At 41.4% G+C, this 22,357-nt stretch overlaps 1 protein-coding gene across 1 annotated transcript; it reads left to right on the top strand.

The window, feature by feature from the left end:
- The first annotated feature begins 2,073 nt into the window (after positions 1-2,073).
- LOC147883613 (uncharacterized) lies at positions 2,074-3,958 on the top strand. Its single transcript, XM_087399709.1, has 5 exons — positions 2,074-2,343; positions 2,472-2,737; positions 2,828-2,949; positions 3,353-3,435; positions 3,650-3,958. Exons 1-5 carry the CDS (start codon positions 2,113-2,115, stop codon positions 3,950-3,952), a joined length of 1,005 nt encoding a protein of 334 aa, XP_087255835.1. The 5' UTR covers positions 2,074-2,112; the 3' UTR covers positions 3,953-3,958.
- Positions 3,959-22,357: the final 18,399 nt, after the last annotated feature.

The raw sequence follows: 22,357 nt of genomic DNA, 5'->3' as shown, positions 1-22,357 counted from the left end.
AAAACCTTACAATGAGTGCATGGCTAGCACTGATTGAAGCCATTCATGAATTTCCAAAAGATGCTCACTTGGAAACAGTATTGAGTGCAAAAGAAGCATTATTCAAGGGCTCAAGAGCGCAAAAGGATGAAGGCTGCATGTATTCAACTGAGACTAAGATGGTTGGAGGACAGGGACAAACCAACCTCCTATTTCTTCAATGCCATAAGTAAAAAACAAAGGGAGGTCACCACAGTTACCAAGGATGATAATGATCGGTTGGTCACGGGTAACTAGGAAATATCCAAGGTTTCCGCAGATCATCTGGCAAGAATAGTTAGCACTAGTCCTATTACTCCGAATGATTTTGACGAAAGAATGGAAGCCTTCCTGGGCAGCGTGCCAAGAAGAGTTAGCCCTCATAAAGAGATTGCATTGCAGAGACCTTTCTTAGAAGAAGAGATTAAATTCACACTGGTGCAGATGCCTAGAGACAAAGCTCCTGCTAGCCCAGACAGGATACTGACTAAGTTCTTCCAACACTTTTGGCAGGTATGCAAGAATGAAGTAGTAAGATTGATCCATTGGGTTTGTGCACAGGGTGAAATGCATCGATCTTTAAACACTGGAGTTATCAAACTAGTGCCAAAAGGCCATAACAGACTAAACCCGAGCCAGTGAAGACCACTGGCCATGCTTAACACTTAACACTATCTCTAAGTTAATAGCCAAGCTTCTTGCCAATAGAATCAAGCATATTCTCGGAGATTCATCCAAATCAATATAGATTCATAACAGGAAGAAACATAAAAGATGCAAAATTGAAAGACTTGATGGTGATACAATATGCAATGGGGCTAAATAAGAGGTATGGCATGCTAAACATGTACTTGGAAAAAGCATATGACAGGGTCACATGCAAATTTATCCTATGCATGATGCATAAGCTTGGTTTTAGAAGCAGATTTTGTGGAATGAACAAAATGTTGTTCACTAATGTTTGGGCGCGACAACATCCATGAATGGATATCACTTCCAAAATTCGAGCTATATAGACCGATGAGACAGGGCTGTCCCTTAGCCCCTCTGCTTTTTGCAATAACTACTAAACCCCTCTTGTGCCAAATAGATTATCAAATGATCAGGGGTCTTATCAAAGGTCTTAGAATGTCTGACAGTTCGGGATATTGTACGCAGTTTTTTGCGAACGATAACCTCACGATAACACAACTTTTCTGGAAGGCATAGAGACTAATGTTCTTAGGTTTATGGAGACTTTCAACGAGTTTGTTGTGCTTTCATACTCTAAGATTAACAGTAGTAAAACCAAAGCCCTTTGGTTAGCCTGGGATGCAAAGCCGGATTGGGCAATCAATATGCACATAAACTGGATACCTTTGGGATAGATCATTAGATATCAATGTCCTTTGGGTAATGGTGTGTCTTTGAGGAGTAAATTGGATTGGGATTACCAGAGAATTAGTGCCAAATTTGACAAATGGCAAGGTAAAACCTCTCTCCCTCATAGGAAAGACTACACTACCAAAGCATGTGCTCGAGTCACTAATGGTATAGGTCCTCTCTATTTTGCCTTTCTCATGCGCTTGTCTGAAGGAAATGGACATATGCATCACTAAGTTGATTTGGGAAGGTAGATGGTAGTCTTTCAAATCATTACTCCCAAAGAAGGAGGACTTGCACTTGTAAACATGAAGGAGGACTTGGACTTGGACTTGTGAACATGAAGGAGGACTTGGACTTGGACTTGGGCAGGCCATGTGAATAAGAGTTGGTGGAGAGGCGTCCAGATGCAGTGAATGAGCATGGTGATGCAGTGAATGAGCATGGTGATGCAGTGCACTTGTAAACATGAAGGAGGACTTGGACTTGGACTTGTGAACATGAAGGAGGACTTGGACTTGGACTTGGGCAGGCCATGTGAATAAGAGTTGGTGGAGAGGCGTCCAGATGCAGTGAATGAGCATGGTGATGCAGTGAATGAGCATGGTGCACACGTCATATAAATGGTGAAGACTGGGTCTATGGTGAGGCACGAGGGTGTGACAACAAGAGGTGAATAAAAAGGAGGGGAGGGATAGATGAACACAAATCCAAAGGTGTTTAATTGATAAAATGGCCCGCGCAGTTGCCCAGCTGAAGCGAGGGGAACCCCATGAAGCTTTGCAGCTCATTCAGCTCCCCCATAAACCCTCTGCAACCCCCGGCCGCGTCCTCGTCCGCATCACCACCCGCCCCGTCAACCCCATCGATCTCGGCACCACCCGCTCTGCCCGCCTCCTCACCCTCCCCCCCCACCTCCTCCCTCCTGTCATCGGCAGCGAGGGCTTCGGCATCGTCGAGGAGGTTCGTCGACTCTGTGTGTGTGTGTGTACTGTGTGTGTGTGTCTCTCTCTCTCATCTCCCTCCTTCATCCTCCTCTACTCGCTTGTTTCTCCGAATGATACGCGCTTTTGGTTTCGTGGGTCCTCCAGGTCGGCGCCGGTGTCACCAAATTCACGCCCGGCCAGCGCGTCATCCCCCTCGTTGGGCGCGAGTGTTACAGCACTGGACAAGGCTCCTGGCAAGACTACATTGCTCTGCGTGAAGAGCATGTTGTTGCGGCTCCAGATAGCCTCGATGATGAGACAGCTGCGCAATTCGTCGTCAACCCTTGGACGGCATATGGACTTCTTGATGACCTCGCCATTCCTAAAGGAGAATACGTTCTCCAGACAGCTGCAGGATCGGTTCTCGGCAGGTATATCATCTCCCGCGAAAGGCGGTGTTGCCTCAGGCCTCTATTCACAATTTCACACTACTCATTTGCTCTGTGTGTACAAATGTGCAGGCAACTTATTCAGCTAGCCAAGCACTGGGGTGTAAAGACAATCAATATCGTTCGAAGAGATAAATGGATGGACGAGCTAAAGATGCTTGGCGCAGATGAAGTGATTAACTCTGAGACGGAAGGTCAGTCTCAGGAGTCAGGATCTACACTCATGACTTGTGATTTGATTTACCCCTGCAACCCCTCTATGGAGGATATAGTACTTTTTCCCGAAATGATTGCTTTCTTTGCTCCTACGAAATAAGCGCAGTACTGTAAGGGGCCATAACTTTCAAAATGCTTAACAAGTTGAATAAATTCAAAAGGCCTGGAAGAAGAAGAGAGAGAGAGAAAGGGGGAGAAAAAAATAGGGAGAGAGAAAGGGGTACAGAGAAAGGGGAGAAAAAAATGGGGACCAAAATAGCAAAAAACCACATCATTTTGCCTTTCTTAAACAGAAACACCTTTACTAAAGCCTTCCCTCCTCACGCAAGGCCAAAAAGTACTCACCCTTCCAATATACTTATAGATTGACATGTTTTGCAGACATCGTTGAACGAGTCAAAGAAATTACAGGCGGGAAACTGGCTTATGCAGCGGTGGATGCTGTTGGCGGCTCACTCACCAAAGTGCGCTCTCTTTCTCTCTCTCTTTGCTATATTCTGTGGAATTTTATACTTCTAACAATTGAACCAGTATCCTGCTTTTCTTGCAATTTCTTACTGCATAGAAATTTCACTAAAGTGTAGCCTCATGGTGTCCCCAATATTCTGTATCTTCGAAGATGTGTGAGAAGGTGCACGCACATATTGAAGGCTTACTAACAGCATGCTCGTACGACAGGCTGTGGCGGCCAGCGTACGGGACGGTGGCAGAGTTTTCATTTATGGAATGCTCGCAGGTTGGGATGTCTCACTCAGCACGTTAGACCTGATCAGAGGAGTGGAGGTACGCGGGTGGGTGCTTCCAAACTACATTGCTGAAGGGGGAAAAGTAGCTCACGTGTCTGCAGAAGTGATGAAACTGCTAGAGGAGAAGGTTATCACACCCCTTGCAGGCAAGAAGTTTCCCTTGGAGGATTTCAAAGCAGCTATTGAAGAATCAGAAAAAGAGAGTCGTGGGGGAAAGGTTCTTCTCGTCAGCTGAAGAGGGGTGCTAGCCAAAGACTTGCATATCTGTGCGCTCCAATAGGTACGAATTGACCCGGTCTATATAAAGCCAAGTGTCATTCATTGATACTAAGGAACCTTAGGAAAGGTACATGTCATTAGTTCACATAGCCCGCTCCCTCGCACAGGTTTCCATGTTTTGAGCTTGACACTACTAATGCTACATCCATCTTCATAGGGATTCCAAACATGGAGTTACGCATCAATGAATGTTTATGTTTATGTTGAAGCTTTATTTTTTTTCTTCATAGAAGTCCTTAAGTGCCCATTGTAAGGGGCCTATATTTACAAGCACTCTTAAGAAGCCATTCTAAGAGCTTGTACATATGTAAGTGCCCTTGAATTTCAATTCATATGGAGCATTTTGGAATTTCAATTCATATGGAGCATTTTGCTAGCAATCTTGATGGTTCTTAAAGTGAGTGTGAATAGATCTTTAAACAAAGTACATTTATACAAGATCAAAACATTTTACTATTAGTGCTTGGAACATTCAAAAGATTGAGTTTGCTATGCAACTCAATGTGGCACCAAAAAAATGCATTAAGATGGCAAATGAAGATATCAAGATGATGTCTTCATTTGCTTGCTTAGATGAGACAAAGATCTTGTAATCTAGATGTAGAAGTATGTAACCTATATGCATTTATGGAATTGGGCAATGTTTCTTTTGAAACTTTGTATACGTCCACATGATTTCACACAATGGTATATTAATATAGAAATATGGGCTAATTAGACATTTGCACAATGTAGGAAGAACGTTTGTATCAAGCAAGGGGATTTCTTTGTACAACATTCATATTAATAATTTACTTTACCTTAGAGGAAAAGTATGCACATATCACTAATGGTAAATCATGGTTTGTCACTTCATTAGAGAAAAGGTTATGTTAATATATATGCGAGAAATGCTTCAAAGTCACTTAATTCATTTTTACACACCTATTCGTATTGAACATTTTAGGAAGAACAAAATATCACTTTCATTTGTTTAGATTTTGCGAGTGTGTATGACAAAAAATCCACTTTCGTCTTTCCTCAATGTAGCATTGTGACTATCATAGATAATTCTAAAGCATGTTACATTTTAAAAAAATTACTAGATTATGTAAATCCAACTTTTAAAATATATCGTATGGTCCCATAATAATTTAAATGCAACGTAAGAAGATTGACATTGTTTGAAGAATTGGCTCGACCTTCTTGTATATATAGCCATGGTACCATAGTCAATGTGGTCCTCTTTGAATCGCCTTTCGCATGAAAATGCCACTTATATGATCACAATGCATTCTACTTCTTATGCTATAATAAAAAAACTTTGACATTGTGAACATGCACATTTTAATTATCATGGAGATGGTCTGTAATAGCAAATTGTGACATTGTGAGCATGCACATTTTAATTATCATGGAGATGGTCTGTAATAGTAAATTGTTACAAGTACAAGTCAAATTGATAACGTAAGAAGTGTATAGTCAGATCCGATTCCCTTGCAAACTCCCACTCACACTCTCTCTGTCTCCCTATTGATCTTGATCTGATGAAGAGCTTCTTGTAGTCAATGATGTGACATGTTTTTGGGGATTTCTAAAATTACAAAATCATTCTTTGAAGCTTTTCCATAATCTAGAATATGATGCATGATAAAACAATTGTGTAGTCTTTGACAATCACTCATGTGGAGTAGGGATCTTAAAGGAATGCCTAGGGAACCTCTCGTCCTATTACTACTTCTAAGATCACTGCAAGCACAAACCATCCTCAAGTGTCGCTCTTGAGACTCCTAGATTGTCGCAATGTGTTTCCACGAGAAGGGAAAGGGGGAGAGGACATGGAAGAAGAGAGGGGAAGAGGGACAAGAAGAGGGGAATGAAGGGGGGTGGAGTGGCAAACATAAAAGCGCTACAAAGGAAACAAGAGCCTTCTGATTTTGTATGGCTCATTCTGAATTATAAGTCTAATATATTAAAAAGAGGAATAACATTACCAAAATATGATATGACAATAGTACAATGGTTCTCTCTCTCTCCCTCTCTCTCTCTCTCTCTCTCTCTTTCTCTCAATTGACAGTAGATGTGCTACTTAAGATAGTACTACATAGTATCACATAGTACTAACCAAATAGTACTAAGTAGTATGATATGACAGTAGTACAATGGTTTTCTCTCTCTCTTTCTCTCTCTCTATCTCTCTCTCTATCTCTCTCTCAATTAACAACAGAGGAGTTACTTAAGATAGTAATACATAGTACTAAATAGTACTAACCAAATAGTAATAAGTAATATGATATGACAGTATAACAAACTTAATATGAACTACAAAAATTACTACAATAGTACACAATCACCAAAAAATAGGGCTAATTGTATGATATGACAGCAGTACCTAAACAGTAATAATATAATAGTACACAATTAAAACTAATAGTACTAAAAACTGTTAAAGTTCCTCACTGCGAAGCATTCCCGAGAGAAACAAATAAGTCATGTTGTGAAAAGATTTGTTTGCTAACTCCACTATCACTACACTTGCACAAATTTTGGATTCCTTTTCTTTACCAGTAGATGCATATTCATTTGTCCCATTTAAACACTGGATTTTAAACATTTGTCCCATTTGTCCCATATTCACTTGGCATGAAAACACTTCCATTTAATCAATGTACTGACAAAAAACATACTTAACTTTTCAAAATTTTTTTGTGAAGACAAAATGCCTTTGTATTACAAAAAGTAGCCCTTTGGGGGGCAGTTAAAAATACAAAACGAGCACAAAAATATGTAAGAGCCATTGCAAAAATACATGCTCAGCAACAGTTCTTATAGAGAAATGTTTGCCAAGATTTGTTCGTGCACCTCCTGGGGTACATGATACACTGTTCTCTGGCCTTTAACCTTGTGCTTTGCTTGCAACATTTGGAACTTTATTGCCAACACCGCATCAGCATGTACTATAGCAGGAGGTGCATCTTTTAGTAATGCATAACTGCTTTTGCATTTTGGGATTTTTGCATAAAAGATTCCAGAAACCACTTGATTCCCAATGTTGAAGACATTACCCCAGCCATCCGTCTCTTGCTCTATGAGGACTGTTTTTTATTTTGAGTACGACGCCACATAATAATCCTCATTATCTTCGTTTGTAGGGGACCAGAGTACTCCAAAATGGTCACCCATCTGAAGCATGTCAGCCCGCTGATCTCTATCCATCGTATATGTTACAGATTCCTTCTCCATGTCTGATGCAGTCTGCCCATTGATGGGCTCCAGCTTTGGGCTCCAGCTTGTTCAAGGTCCATGGACTTGCATGAGATAAATTGGTGCACTTATCCCATGTTTGATCCATGCAGAATGAACAAAAGCATGACAAATGTCTAAACAAGGCTTGTGTGGGATCTTTGTTACTAAAACCCAATATGTAGTGTGTTGAACGACTTCCTTTGATGGTCTGGCAGTTCCATGCTTTAGACCTGTCAACATCACCAACCTTTACTTCTATGAAGAGCCTTTGTTTAGAATCATCTCCCATCTTCCATGCCAACCATTCCACAACATCGTGTGCATTTTGTAGCTTTGCACCATTTACATCCAATTGCTCACTGGTTAGTGCACGCTTTATGACTGCACCAGCCCCATCATGTTCTCCCTTGCCATGACCGCTTCCAAAAAAGTTTCGCATCATCTGAATGCTAGTTAAAGAGCAATACCTAGCATAATAAAAAACAGCTATATTGCATTTTAAAATATGCAACATCTTCAACGTGATGTAGAAAATAAGGGGGCAGTGTCCAATGTCTTACCTTGCAACAAAGTAAAATGGGCGAGCGGCCTTGAACTAAGATGTTGCCCCATCTGACCAAACCCATTGTCTTTTAAACTTCAAGCCTTTAGACACCAATTATTGATGGTGGATCATAAAGCAATGCTGCATAAATAGTGTGTCATGTTCTTTGTCATCTGAAATGTAAAAGATGGATTGCTTTTTTATCTCGCTCGTCTCCTTCCAATAGCAAATATGAACCAAGATGGTCACTTGGTCATTATGGCAATGCATTGATTGAACCTCATTCTGCACTTTGAATGTATAGTTCTCTGCAAAACAACTGAAAGCACCACATCATCAGGAAAATTTGTGGTGCACTCTTTGAATTGAGAGTGTTGCCAGTAACTACGGAAGTTGTGAGTGATAAATACATTTAAGTGTTGCAAGTACTAAGGGATGATGATGGATGGAGGAGTTTCCTTGTATAAGAATTTTATTCTTTTCTTTGCATAACCTTTTCCTATATCCTCGGTGACATATTCATACGTCTTCCATCTTATCAATGCACCATTTGCATCATCCAACTCACATTGGCAAAACAACGGTTGTGGGCACTTGTCACATTTGCGCAATAAGCATTCAAGCTTGTGCCATTCAACATCCTCTTCCTTTGGACATACTGTGAAGATAATGGGAGAGAAGGAAGGAAGCTCACTTGCGGCTTTCTCACATACACAATGGGGGAATACACACAAAGGTGGAGGCTGAAAACAGTTTTCCTCTTCTTAGTTGTGAAAGCCAAAAGAACTCTAGTACAAAGAAATAGAAGAACCCTATATGTGGGTCTCAAACCAACTTAACTAACTAAGGTGGCATACTAACTAAGCCACGAACTAGAGTAGATAAGGATAGCTGTCATCCAGCTATTATTCATGGGCGGTGTACCAACCGCATCTGTAGCTAACAAGTCGGTGACATAAACGCACAACGGTCACCTTGGCATATCACGAGTGGAGCTCGATATCTCAACACTCCCCCTCGAGCTCAATCCCAATTCCTGCACACCAAGCAGGTCTCTGAACTTGCGCAGATTCTCTGCGCCCAATGCCTTCGTGAATATGTCAGCTACCTGATCCTCTGTGCTGACATAAACTAGATCAATAAAACCTAGTAAAACCTTCTCCCGCACATAGTGATAATGCACCTCAATGTGCTTTGTTCTAGCATGATAGACTGGGTTATTTGCCAAGTGTATACTGCTCATGTTGTCATAATAAATGACAACTGGCCCATTTGTAGACTGATGCATATCATAGAGTAGCTTATGCAACCAAGCTACCTCACATGCAACCATTGCTGCACCCCTGTACTCAGCCTCTGTGCTCGACAAGGCAACTGTAGGCTGTTTCTTGCTGCTCCAAGTGACTACAGCACTCCCAAAAGAGAACACATATCCACTGGTAGATCATCTATCTGAAATACTACCAGCCCAATCAACATCACTGTATCCATGCAATTGTATCTGACCCCAGCCTCATAAAATAGTCCATACTGCAATGTGGACTTCACATACCTGAGTATGCGTCTAGCCGCATCCAAATGCGGTTTCCTTGGAGCCTGCATAAACTGACTTACCAATCCAACAACATAGCTCAAATCTAGCCTGGTAATAGTCATATAAATCAAACTTCCTACTATGCGTTTGTACATAGTAGGGTCTTCTAGAAGCTCACCTGCATCTGTGCTCAGCTTCACATTCTGCTCCTAAGGAACTGAAATAGGCTTACAGCCTATCATCCCATATTTGGATAGCATGTCCAATCCATACTGCCTCTGCAAGAGCCGTATCCCACTTGGTGATCTAATCACCTCAATGCCCAAGAAATAACGCAGCTCTCCCAAATCCTTCATCTCAAACTTCTACTTCAATAGCATTTTCACATGAAGGATATCTTCATCACTATCACCTGTGATGATCAAATCATCAACATAAATGACAAGCAGCATAATACCTTTCTCTGCTTTTCTCACATAAAGTGAGAAATCTGCCTTGGAAATCTGAAAGCCAATAGTGACAAGATACTGTCCTATCTTGTCAGACCATGCTCTAGGTGCTTGCTTCAAGCCATACCAGGCTTTCTTCAACTTGCAAACAAAATCAGGATGAACAGCATGAACATAACTTGGTGGCTGCTCCATAAATACCTCTTCTTGCAAATCACCATGCAAGAAGGCATTCTTTACATCCATCTGATGTAAAGACCATCCCTTTGATGCAGCCATAGCAATGACTGCTCTTACGGTTGCCATCCTTGCAACCGGACTGAATGTTTCTTCATAATCAATGCCATATGTCTGTGCATACCCCTTGACAACTAATCTTGCCTTGTATCTGTTCACAGAACCATCTGCATTGTGATTCACCTTATAAACCCACTTACAGCTAATCGCATTCTTGTCTTTAGGCAACGGCACCAATTCCCATGTAGCATTTGCTTCCAAGGCATCCATTTCTTCATCCATGGCTTTCTCCCATTTTTCTTTTCCTATGGCTTGCTCAAAAGAAGTGGGTTCTGGTTCCTGTATCACTTTGAACATATAGGCATAGTGAATGGCTGTAAATCCATCATATTTTAGCCTATCCACAGGATACCTAGCTCTGGTAGACCTGCGCAAAATAGGCTCACTTCCAGGTGCTTTCAAAACATCCCTGGTCTTCCTTACTCCAGGTGTAACAACATAAGGAATACCCAACTCATCATCAATGCTCTGTTCTGAGCCACTGGATTCACCATCCACATAAGACTGACCTGCATTCACATCAAACATGGGCTGATCTACCTTCTCTTTTCCTTTTTGTGATACCTGCTTACCACTATCTGCATTGCTTTGAGGAGATTCTCCTGATCTCAATCTGCCTGTCCATGGCGAAGTATGTGAACCACTGCTAGAGGACAATACAGGGCCACTAATATTTTGTGATTGCTACTCTGAATTCTGTGCAGCATTACCATTTTGTGCATCTACATCAATTATCACATTTACTGGTTTATACCAGCTACTCATCTCATCAAAAACAACATCTCTGCTCACTGTAAACTTATGAGTAGAAGGGTTATGGCATCTATTCCCTTTCTGTTGTAGAGAATAACCAATAAAGATGCACTTCTCAGCTTTTGGATCCAACTTGGACCTCAACTCATCTGGTACATGAACATAGGCAATGCAACAAAAAATTTTCAAATGAGAAATATCTGGTTTCCTACCAGTATACATCTCCTCTGGCATCATGCCATGTATTGCTGCAGTGGGAGTCATGTTCATTATGTAAACTGCTGTAGCAACTGCTTCAGCCCAATAATAATATGGAAGGTCTTTTTCATTTAGCATGGCCCAAGAAACCTCTCCAATATGCCTGTTTTTCCTTTCTGCAAGTCCATTTTGTTGTGGGGTATGACTGCATGAATATTGCTGCTTTATGCCATGCTCCTGCAGGAACCTTGCAAACTCATTTGAGAGGTACTCTCCCCCTCCATCTGACCTTAGGCATTTTATTTGCAGGCCTGTTCCTTGACCGTGATGTGAAGTCTTGGTACTACATACTCCATTGGCATAACTGCCTCCACCTCAAAGGCTAAGCTGAAGGGGGTATAGTTCGTTGCCACCATGTAAGACATTTGATAGGCCCACAATGCTTTGATGAGCTTGTGCTCCCAATCAGTATGACTAGCTTGACTCTGTAAAGTCTAATCTTGTAGCATGTTTTGTTCAAGCTCTCAGCCATGCATTTTCCTTGGGATAGTATGGAGTCAACTTCCTATGCATGATCATGAGTTAATTAGTTAGGATCGCTCTAATTTCATTGAGGAAATGAGTTCCTGGATCGCAGACTAATTCCAAGGGACACTTGAACCGTGTAATGACTTGTTTGTATAAAAATTTAGCTGTGGATAGCGCATTTTCTTTCCTTGTAGCTCACCCCTCCACCCATTTGGTGAAATAATATGTGGCCAAGATAACGTATCTGGCCCTTGTTCCTTTAGCTACCGGTCTTATTGGACCAATAAAATCTATGCCCCATTTCTCAAAGGGCTGATCGGTTAGTATTCTCATTAGGGGCATCATGTCGGCTTTATGTGGGATTTACACTCTTTGGCAGGGATCGTATCGCTTGATAAACTCGGCTGCATCTTTGAAGAGAGTTGGCCACCAGTTGTAACACTTTACGTGCCGTAACATCAATCGATGAAGTGACCGCCTGCTATCTTGGAATGGGCTTCTTCGAGTACGTCTATATATTCATGTTTGCACACAAATCTGGGCATGATGCCATCCTTGCCCATGTGCTACAGTTGGCCTGCAATTAGCTAATATGGTGCTGCATCCTTAATGAGTTTGTGGGCTCTGTCCCTCTTGAGGAATTTGTTCAGAGGCAACCCAGTTACCAAGTAGTGGCCAATGTCAGCTACCCATTCTGAAATTATGTCAATGAGAAATAGGGGAGCATCTGGGAGGTCATCCTCATTGGAGCTTCCCCATTGGGAAGCCTTAAGAGGTGGTTGGCTAGGATGTGGGTCTTTCCTTTACGCATTGTGATTGTGTAGTCAAGCTCCAAAAGGATTAGCATCCACCTTGTGATGCATCCTGTCATGCAAGGCTTGTTAACCAAATACATTAATGCTTGATAATCAACAAAAAAGACAAACTTGTTGGATAACAAGTAATGCATGAACTTCTTAACTGCGTAAACCATGTCCAAGCCTTCCCTCTCTGTTGTTGTGTAATTAACCTCAACAGTGTTTAATTGCCGCGACTGGCAAAGTACAATGGGTAGTCCAAGTTGTACTCCCTGGGTTGGCTAACACACATCCGAGCATCTAGTAAGTGTTGTTTCTCTAAGGCTAGCTATGTATATGTTTCCTTATAAGAAGGCAGATATGTGAGGCCTTGGGTTTGCATTGGCTTGTTTACATCTGAGTACGGGGCATACTCGGATCATCCTGAGAAGGGGCTTCTCTGGAGGTAGAGGAGGTAGCGAGGGTGGATGTCTCCTCATATGAACCATCTTGGATGAGCACTTGGTTCATTCCTTCACCCACCCTAGTGACCTTCTTGGACCTGGTCTGTGGGGTTTGGGGTGCCTCGGGATTTTGCAACATAGACGTTCTATCCTTCCTTGCCTACTTCTTCATTTCCTTGCCTATGGCACTTGCCTACATCCTTGTGATGACCTTCAAGGGCACTATCACTACTTGAATTTGTTCCATACTTAGCAAAATGACGCTAGTACTCTTGGGCAGGGTAGTCGGAGTTGCTGGTCTCCTCAGGGTGCAATCCTTGAATAAATTCTCCACTCCGTACCCAGCACACAAGTTCATGGGACCTCTTTTGGGTGGAACCACTGAGGTAAGATCCCTATATGGGTAGTCCTTTAGAAAATGCGGCCCTTGGCATTTAAAGCATGCACTGGAGGGTTTTATGAGCCCTTATACGAGCATTCGCTTGCCCTGAGTTGACCTTGGCATGTATAGCATTGGATTGGGGCTTCATACCACAGAGTTCATGTCTCTTGCCCTCGTGATCATAGGTATTTTTGGAATACTGGGACATGTTGATCCTCATGTAAGAGGTAGTGACTTATGATGCCACTTCCCTCCTCATAAGGGTAATAGTTGAGATGTCCATGATCATGTTCTGCCTCCTCCCAATCATTGGGTAGTTCTTCCACCCATACTTGGTTGACTAGAGTTATACGAGATAGGGGTGGTTGCAGGTCTAGTATGGGTGGTGGTAAGGGAGCCTGTTGTGCCCTATATTTCCTTGGATTGGCTAGACGGGCTCGTGAATTCATTGGGTTGGGCGGGGCCTAAGTAGAAAAATTCGAATTTGTGATTCAAAAAATGCAGGAAAATCACTCGAATGATTCGAATGAAGGAAAAAATCGGGTTAAAAAGCGGTGACACATCACGTTTTTTACACACTTTTTACATAAATCAACACATCATCCCTACATATTCATACGAATAGATTTTATTCATATGAATAAAGTATTTGTACGAATAAACCTGTATTAGGACGAATATGTGGCTACATTTTTGTATATAAGCTCACTGTTTGCCAGTGTCTCTTATCTCACGCTTGGTTCCCCAGCCGAGCATAAGAGATCAAACAAGGAAAAGAAGAAGAAAGGTCCTCAAGGTTGTGAAAGCAATCTAGAAGGTCTAAAATAAGATGGATTTTTTGTTAGGGAGCTTTAGGATCTCATTTTGAGTTCCTAAGATCTCTTGTGAGGTTTTTGGTTTTCGTCTTTGTTTCTTTGTTTGTGGGAGTTCTAGGTTCTCTTTATTGAGTTCCTTTGATCTCTTGTGAGAAAAGTGTCTTAGATATTTTTGTGTTTGAAATTTATTTGTGGGAGTTCTAGGATCTGCTTATTGAGTTCCTTAGATCTCTTGTGAGATAAATTTATTTGTGGGAGTTTGAGGACCTCCTTGTTGAGTTTCTTAGATCTCTTGTGAGAAATGTGCTTGTTTTTGTTTCTATGAAATTTGTTTGTGGGAGTTCTAGGATCTCCTTGTTGAGTTTCTTAGATTTCTTGTGATAAGTTTTTTGTACGTGGGAGTTCTAAAATGTCCTTGTTGAATTCCTTAGATCTCGTGATAAGATTTTTGTACGTGGGAGTTCTAGGATCTCCTTGTTGAGTTCCTTAGATCTCTTGTAAGAAATGTGCTTGTTTTTGTGTCTATGAAATTATGAAATTTTTTTGTGGGAGTTCTAGGATCTCCTTGTTGAGTTCCTTAAATCTCTTGTGAGAATTTTTGTATGTGAGAGTTCTAGGATCTCCTCGTTGAGTTCCTCAGATCTCTTGTGAGAAATATGATTTTATTTTGTGTTTGTATTCTCACACTTTCTTTGAATGAATATTTAATATTCTTTCAATAGAATGTGAAAGAATACAAAGAGTTTTAAAGGTTCATGAATTGAAAGTTTTAAAGGTTATTAGAAGACTTGTCTCATTCTTACACTTTCTTTTAAATGAATATTTGATATTCTTTCAATAGAATGGGAATGAATGATTTTTAATTTGAGTGTATTCTTTGAATAAAAATGAATCCATGTCTCTTTTTATTACTCATTCTTTCACTTTCTTTTGAATGAATATGTAATATTCTTTCAATAGAATATGAATGAATGATTTTCAATTTGAGTATATTCTTTCAATAGAAATGAATCAATGTCTCTCAATTTTTATTACTCATTCTTACACTTTCTTTTGAATGAATATTTCATATTCTTTCAATCGAACGTGAATGAATGACAATTAATATATTGCATTCTTGAAAGTGTTTTTTAAAGGATATGTGTTGTTTTCGATAAAATATGTATTGTAGTATGTTTCTATTGCATACTCAAATTATTTTTTTTGCATTTTGTTTTTTTGCAACTTCAAAAGCATGGTGCGCGGCAAGATTTGGTCATATGTGATGGAGATACAAAAAGTACATGCCTTGGTCTCTTTCATGCAGTGTAAATATTGTGGACACAAGTTCACAGGTTGTTCTACTCGCATCAAGCAACATTTTCTCAGAATAGGCAGTGATGTTGAAGCTTGCACATGCACTCCGTCTGATGTTCTTCTGTTATGCAAGTCATATTTAGAGAAAGTGAAGAAAGTGGTTAGTCCGACCCTGATAAGGAATTGTCCAAGTCAACAAGATGTGAGCACTGAGGTTGATGAGACTGTTGAAGGAGAAGCACCAATAAATGTGAGAAGTGTATCCATACATCAAGGTGATGTAGATTTGCTAGCAAGCGGGTCACAGGTGAGTTTTGATGCGACTAATGCCTGTCAGGTAAAGAAGAGAAAAAAGGGAGAACAATCTTCTATGGAGGATGGATTTCTTCGGCAACAAGTGCATGAAGAGCACTTAAGATGGATAGAAGCATTTGTTAAAAATGGTATACCATTCAATGTCATGAGAGATGAGACATTTTGTAATGCCTTGAAATCATGTGCTAGACCAGGATTTATTTTGTTGGATTATAATAAAATGCATACAGATCATCTTGATAGAGTTAAACAAACTGTGGCGGACTGCTTGAAAAAAAAGATATTGGATTTTATTCCTACATATGGGTGCACTCTTGCTTTTGATGGATGGACTAGCAAGCAGGCCAGACCCTTGATAAATGTAATGTGCATTACTCCCTTTGGGAGAACTATATTTTGGAGAGTATTGATACGTCTCTAAAAGAAAAAACTTCAGCATATATTGTAAAAATATACGAAAGAGCAATTTGTAAAGTTGGTGGCAGTGAAAATGTTACTACATTAGTAACAGGATAATGCATCAAATTACAAGACCGCAAGTGAGATGGTCATGGAAAAATATCCCACTCTGACTTGGGTGCCATGTGGTACTCATACTCAACTTATTATTGAAGGATATTGGACAATTGCCATTTGTGCAACCAGTACTGCAAGATCCTAACGTCGTAGTGAGTTTTATAAAGAGTCATCAATACCTGCATGCAGTATTCAGAGAGTACTCTGTGAAGCAACTAAGGCAATTTCGTCAAACTAGATTTGCCACTTCTTTTCTAGTTCTTGCTAGATTGTTGGAAGTGCATCAAGTTTTAGTCAAGTCTGTTGTTGATAGACAATGGGCGAATTGGACTGAGAAAAAGATGCAGTACGCAATACCAGGCAGTAAATGTTTGCATCTTGTACAATCATAAAAAATGTAGAAAGAATAAAAGAGGGTGTGGAGCCATTTGTAATAGTATTGAGGATGGTTGACGTTGATGCCTTTGTTATGGGTAAAGTGTATTGGAAGATGTCAGAAGCAATATGATAAGTTAAAGAATCCGTGCGCTTTGCACCTAGGGAAAGGCAACAAGTGGTATATTTGCCTAATAAGAGATGGAAGCAAATGCACACTCCTTTGCGTGGAGCTATGTCTGCGGTACATCCACAATATCAAATGCATACTCAATCACAGAATCCTGAAGTCATAAGTAACTTTCTAAAGGTATGTGAAAACTTGCTTCCGGGAGATCAAGGCAAACTGGCCTACCAACAACGAGTGAGGTATACGAATTGCGAAGGCTCTTTTGGAGATCCTTGGAATCTTGATGCTATTAAGAAGAATATTGCACCTACTTGGTGGAAGGAATATGGTGGAGAGACATTGGAGTTGCAACATGTTGCAACTCGTGTGCTCTCTGTTGCTACATCATCAGGTGCATGTGAGCGAAATTGGAGTGCATACGATTTTATTCATTCTAAGAGACGAAATCACTTAAAGCCATCAAGAGCTGCAGATTTGGTATTTTGCTTTAGAAATCTACAATTGTTGAAAGGATTTAATGTTGTGGCTAGGGCAGCAAGCGAAGCCGCTATAATGAGAATTGCTGGATAATGATTGACTACAGAATTAGTTTGTTGAGGGTGCATTCAGCAAAGAGGAAGAAGAGCTTGAGCTACTCAGTGACAACAGTGAACTCGAAGAGATAGACAATATTGTACTTGTGTTGAATGCAATATAGAGTGTTGTATGTTATACATGAGGGGATGGATAGGAGAATATGATAGGTGATAGAAGCGGTGGATGAAGCTCTAATTATATAGGATGGTATGTTGTATGCGAGGGGATGGATGGGAGAAGGGAAGAGCGCATATGCTCGTATCCATCTCGTCTCCTTTTTTACTTGAAAGCTAGAACCTTGTGGGCTACAAAGCCAAAACACTGCGAATTGTGGTTAGTCGAGCTGTGGGAGCAAAAGTATCCTGATAATCAAAACCATAAACCTGTGCGAATCCTTTTGCCACGAGCCGGCCTTGTACTTATCCAACGTGCCGTCGGACTTGTACTTGGTCTTGTACACCCACTTGGTGCCGATTACCTTGCATTTTGGTGGTCGATCCATAAGGTCCCAACTGTTGTTCTTCATTATGGAGCCATACTCCGACTGCATAGCCTCCATCCACCTATCATCACCCTGTGCCTCTTCAAGACACTTGGGTTCTTCAGCATGGATCACCTCTATCATCAATGATGGGATATCTCAAGGTGTATGCCCCAGGCACACCTTGGGTTCTATGTGTGTGTGCTAGAGGCATAGTTAGGTGCCCATAAGCACTATTAGGTGGTGGTAGATGCCACATAGGATGATTGAGAGATTCTAGGAGTTGATTGAGGAGATGATTGAGGAGATGATTGTGGAGCTTGGTGGCTCATGTAGAGGTGCCTACATATGGACCTCACCCTTCTTCATTCTATAAGCATTCTCTTGTTTTGTGTTCAGCTTCATGCTTTCCTTTCACTTCTTCAACATGGTATCAGAGCACTATGATCCTCCTTGAGCCCATTTATGCCATGTCATCTTTTTCTTCTTCTTCTTCTTATGCCATTTTCCTCTTTCCTTCCAAAATTTTGTGTGATCTTGTTCTCTACCTACAAGCAACCATTCCCAGAGTCCTTCTGGCTAGAGAGACCCTTTATATGGGCGACCTTCCACGTCAGAGCAATTAGGGAATGGTGCCCACAGACCCGTGCAACAACTACCTTCTTCCTGACGCCATTTCGTGCAATACGACTTGCTGGAGCGGCTATGGCGACATGACACGGCATTTCACCTTTCCTCTTCAGTGGCTCTTCTCTAGTATACCAGCTTTATTTCTACCTAAAAAGCCCTCTTTTCTTTGCCTTGAAGAGTGAGATACAAGCCCTCCAAGATCAGGCCTCTGTTTTGGACAGTTTTGACAGTGTTGTGAGTTTGGTGCTACATTAGATGCTACTTTGGCATTTTTGATACTTTAAAGTGTTGAATAGCATCAGTACAATTGTGGCTACAACTTTCCTTTAGGTTGCTATACCTAGATTTGCTTGGAATACTTTCATTTAGCCACCTCTATGAAGCATGCAAGTTGAAGCATTATTTCCATTATGACTTTTATTATGGAATTTGGTTACAAGTCTTTGCTACACCAAATGCTTGTACTTTGAAGCTTTTCAGCTTTTTCTAGCCTTGTAAGAGAGTAGACACTACCCATTTTGGGTTAGACCCTCTCATGGCTACCTTCTTGAATATTGATAAGTTCAATGGTAAAGGCTTTCACACATGGCAGATGAAAGTTAAGTTTGCATTGATGAGGGAAAACCTCTGGGGGCTTGTCAAACCTGCTTCAACTTCTTCTTCAACAGCCTCTAATGCTGGAGAATCCTCAGCTCCTACACGCCCGGCACGAGATCCTGCTAGAGAGGAGAAAGCTTATGGCATTATTGCTCTTGGCTTAGGAGATGACTATATTCATCACATTTTTGATTTGGAGTCTCCTTCTAAAGCTTGGCAAAAGCTTGACATTCTTTTTGGTGCTAGCTCTCACATCTCAAAATTGTCACTTAAGATTGCTTTCTTTGAATTGAAGATGGCTAGTGGCACTCCCTTGGCTGCCCATGTCAATCACATGTGGAGTCTTATGACTCAACTTGCTTCTATCAACTCTCCAATCACTATCGATGATGCAATGGCAGTATTGCTCAAAAGTATGCGTGAAGATTATGATCATGTTGTCACCACATTGAAAAATCTTCCTAATCCTACTCTTGAAAGTCTTATTACTACCCTTCAAGAAGAAGAAAGGCACAAGGAACTCCAGAGAGGCAATGACATAGCCTATGCCATAAAAACTCAAATGGGCAAGTTTCAACCTTGCAAACATTGTGGGAAGACTAATCACCTCTCAAAAGATTGCTTCAAGATCAATCCTTGCAAATATTGTGGCAAAAACAATCACCATGAAAAGTTTTGTAAGGCAAAAAAGGAAGCAACTACAAAATCAGAAACTGCCAATTTACTTTTAGTTGATGTGCCTCCACAAGATGAGGCCTCCTATGATGATTATGCTTTTTGAACCATCTCCACATATGCTTCAGATCTCTCTTTTATGTTGAGTCAAGGTACTCTGCCTGGATAGTCCTCCAAAATAAATGGAATAAACTATTGTGTTCTTTGTAAACACCTCTGGTCACCATATGATGTAGGCCATGTGTATGTGTTTAGCTCCATGGTACCTCCTTCAGACATTATGTGCATGTACATGCAGGGGAGATAACCATTGGAGGGTCTTATGTATCCCTTTTGTTTGACTTCACACCCTTGGGAACACTTGCTAGCATGAGATCCTAGCCATAGATTTATCCTTGACCACCATGAGATGGCTTGAGATACTATGTGACTAGATGTATCCTTGACATAGCCTGAGGCATTCCCTTGAGGGGGGGTTTGATGGGATATCTCAAGGTGTATGCCACAGGCACACCTTGGGTTCTATGTGTGTGTGCTAGAGGCACAGTTAGGTGCCCATAAGCACTGTTAGGTGGTGGTAGATCCCACATAGGATGATTGAGAGATTCTAGGAGATGATTGAGGAGATGATTGTGGAGCTTGGTGGCTCATGTAGAGGTGCCTACATGTGGACCTCACCCTTCTTCGTTCTATAAGCATTCTCTTGTTTTGTGTTCAGCTTCATGCTTTCCTTTCACTTCTTCAACAATCAAAGCGTAGTTGACCAAGTGTTCCTGCGCCCTTCTTTGCTCCTCTAATCTCTTGGACCGGCGGTGTTTGGATGGTTCCTCCTTAATACTTGAAGATTCTCTACTGTCCAAAAGTTGCTGTACCCACTTTGGGAATGGTTGTTGCCGTTGCCGTTGTGGTTCTGCAGGCTCTTCTTCCTCTTCTTTATCTTGAATCCTCCCAAGCACCGTTGGGGGAGTTTGGTCTGCTGTTGGTGGTTGTACTGGATGGATATCCTGGTCCTGGTTGTCTGGGAAGGAGCATCCTCCTCCAATTGATGCGGCTATTCTGAGAAGACCACATCGCGACTTACTATTACCTTCTTGGTAACATGATTATAGAGATGGTAACCCTTCGCCTCTTCACTGTAGCCCAAGAAAATACACTTTCGGCTCTTCAGTTCCTATTTGGTCCTGTTAGCATCAGGGACATGCACAAAACAGTCGCATCCAAAAACTCTAAAATGTGCAGCTGAAGGTTTCTTACCAAAAAAGGCTTGCTGTGGAGTAATCCCGTTCACAGCCTTCGTGTAGCTACGATTTAGAATGTAAACTACCGTGTTACATGCTTCAGCCCAGAAAGTCTTTGGCAAATCTTTCCCTTTCATCATACTCCTGCCCATTTCGTAGATGATGCGCATCTGGCGCTCTACTACTCCACTTTGTTGTGATGTATGTGGCGGGGGTTTTTGCCTCTTGATCCCATGACTTTTGCAGTAACTTTTGAATTCACTTGATGTGAACTCACCACCTCTGTCTGATCTCAACTTCTTCACCTTCCTCCCCGTTTCTTTCTCGACCATTACATGCCATTCTTTGAACTTACTAAAAGCCTCATCTTTAGTCTTCAAGAAGTATATCCATATCCTTCTACTGTAGTCGTTGATTAGCGTCATGAAGTAGTAAGAACCACCCAAAGCTTCCGTCTCCATCTTTTCGCAGAGGTCCATGTGAACGAGCTCTAGAGGAGCCTTTGCCCTGCTAGCCTCTTTAGGAAAGGGCTGCCGATGCTGCTTGCCCATCATGCAAGCTTCACATACATTGGGCAGATTTGTAATTTCTGGTAGGTCTGCAATCATTCCACTTTTATGCATCTCCTTTAAAGAACTAAGGTTTAGATGACCAAACCTCTCATGCCACAGCTTAGTGTTGCTCACATCGGCTCAAGCATTGAAAGTTGAGAGTTCGTAGATGTTGTTGCACCGTGTACCTTTACCGATGACCTTCCCTTGAAGATCCAAAATCTGTGCGCCATTCTTATCGAATTGAACTTTGAGGTCCTGATCCATGATCGCAAAAATGGACAACAAGTTCCTCTTGATATCTAGCACATAAAGAACATCGGACAACTATTTTACAACTCCATCTGACTTGAGAGCAATCATACCTTTTTCTTTTGCTGGACATTTTGCATCATTGCCGACTGCTACCAGGATGGCATTCCCTATCGGATGTAGAGAGGCATACCAATCCTTACGACTGGTCATGTGGCATGATGCACCACTGTCAATAATCCAAGGTTCATCCGCAGGTACATGAACTGCCTCTGTGCAAATCTCCTCAATTGCTACGAACAGCTCTATTGGTACTACCTGCGCGCTGTTGCTGGACTCTTTCTTTACTCCGTTCTTCTCATCTGCAATCTTCTTCCAGCACTCATTCTTCTTGTGCCCTGCCTTGTTGCAATAGAAGCACTTGATCTTCTTCTTTCTCTTTTTATCATCAGAAGAAGATGGGTTACCAGAGTCCTTACCCTTACCTTTCTTTGATCCAGTCGAGAAACCCGAATCTTCTCTAATCAACTTTTGACGCATCTCCTCCTCTAGAAGCATCGCGCTGAAATCCTCAAAGTTGAGGGGTGGATTTTTGTTCTGCGTATTTAGCGCCATAACAAGTCCGTCGTACTTTGGTGGGAGAATCTGTATGCACCTTCATGCTAGATTCTCACTGGTGATGGTGATGCCAATCGTAGTCATCAGATCACGCAGATTCTTCACCCTGGTGATGAACTTCTCTACCGTTTCAGACTCAAACAATT

The sequence above is a fragment of the Dipteris shenzhenensis genome, chromosome 28 (genome assembly GCF_047967505.1).
Source record: "Dipteris shenzhenensis isolate YYH24624 ecotype China chromosome 28, Dip_SZ_1.0, whole genome shotgun sequence".
Classification (NCBI taxonomy): domain Eukaryota; kingdom Viridiplantae; phylum Streptophyta; class Polypodiopsida; order Gleicheniales; family Dipteridaceae; genus Dipteris; species Dipteris shenzhenensis.
The sequence above is the reverse complement of the archived record's forward strand: the minus strand, read 5'-3'. Positions and strand labels throughout refer to the sequence as shown.

Bases quoted from the DNA above. Each gene is read 5' to 3' on its own strand.
- LOC147883613 (XM_087399709.1), top strand. From the start codon at position 2,113: ATGGCCCGCGCAGTTGCCCAGCTGAAGCGAGGGGAACCCCATGAAGCT. The intron at 2,738-2,827 runs GTATATCATCTC...ACAAATGTGCAG, and splicing joins GCAGGATCGGTTCTCGGCAG to GCAACTTATTCAGCTAGCCA. The intron at 3,436-3,649 runs GTGCGCTCTCTT...CTCGTACGACAG, and splicing joins TTGGCGGCTCACTCACCAAA to GCTGTGGCGGCCAGCGTACG.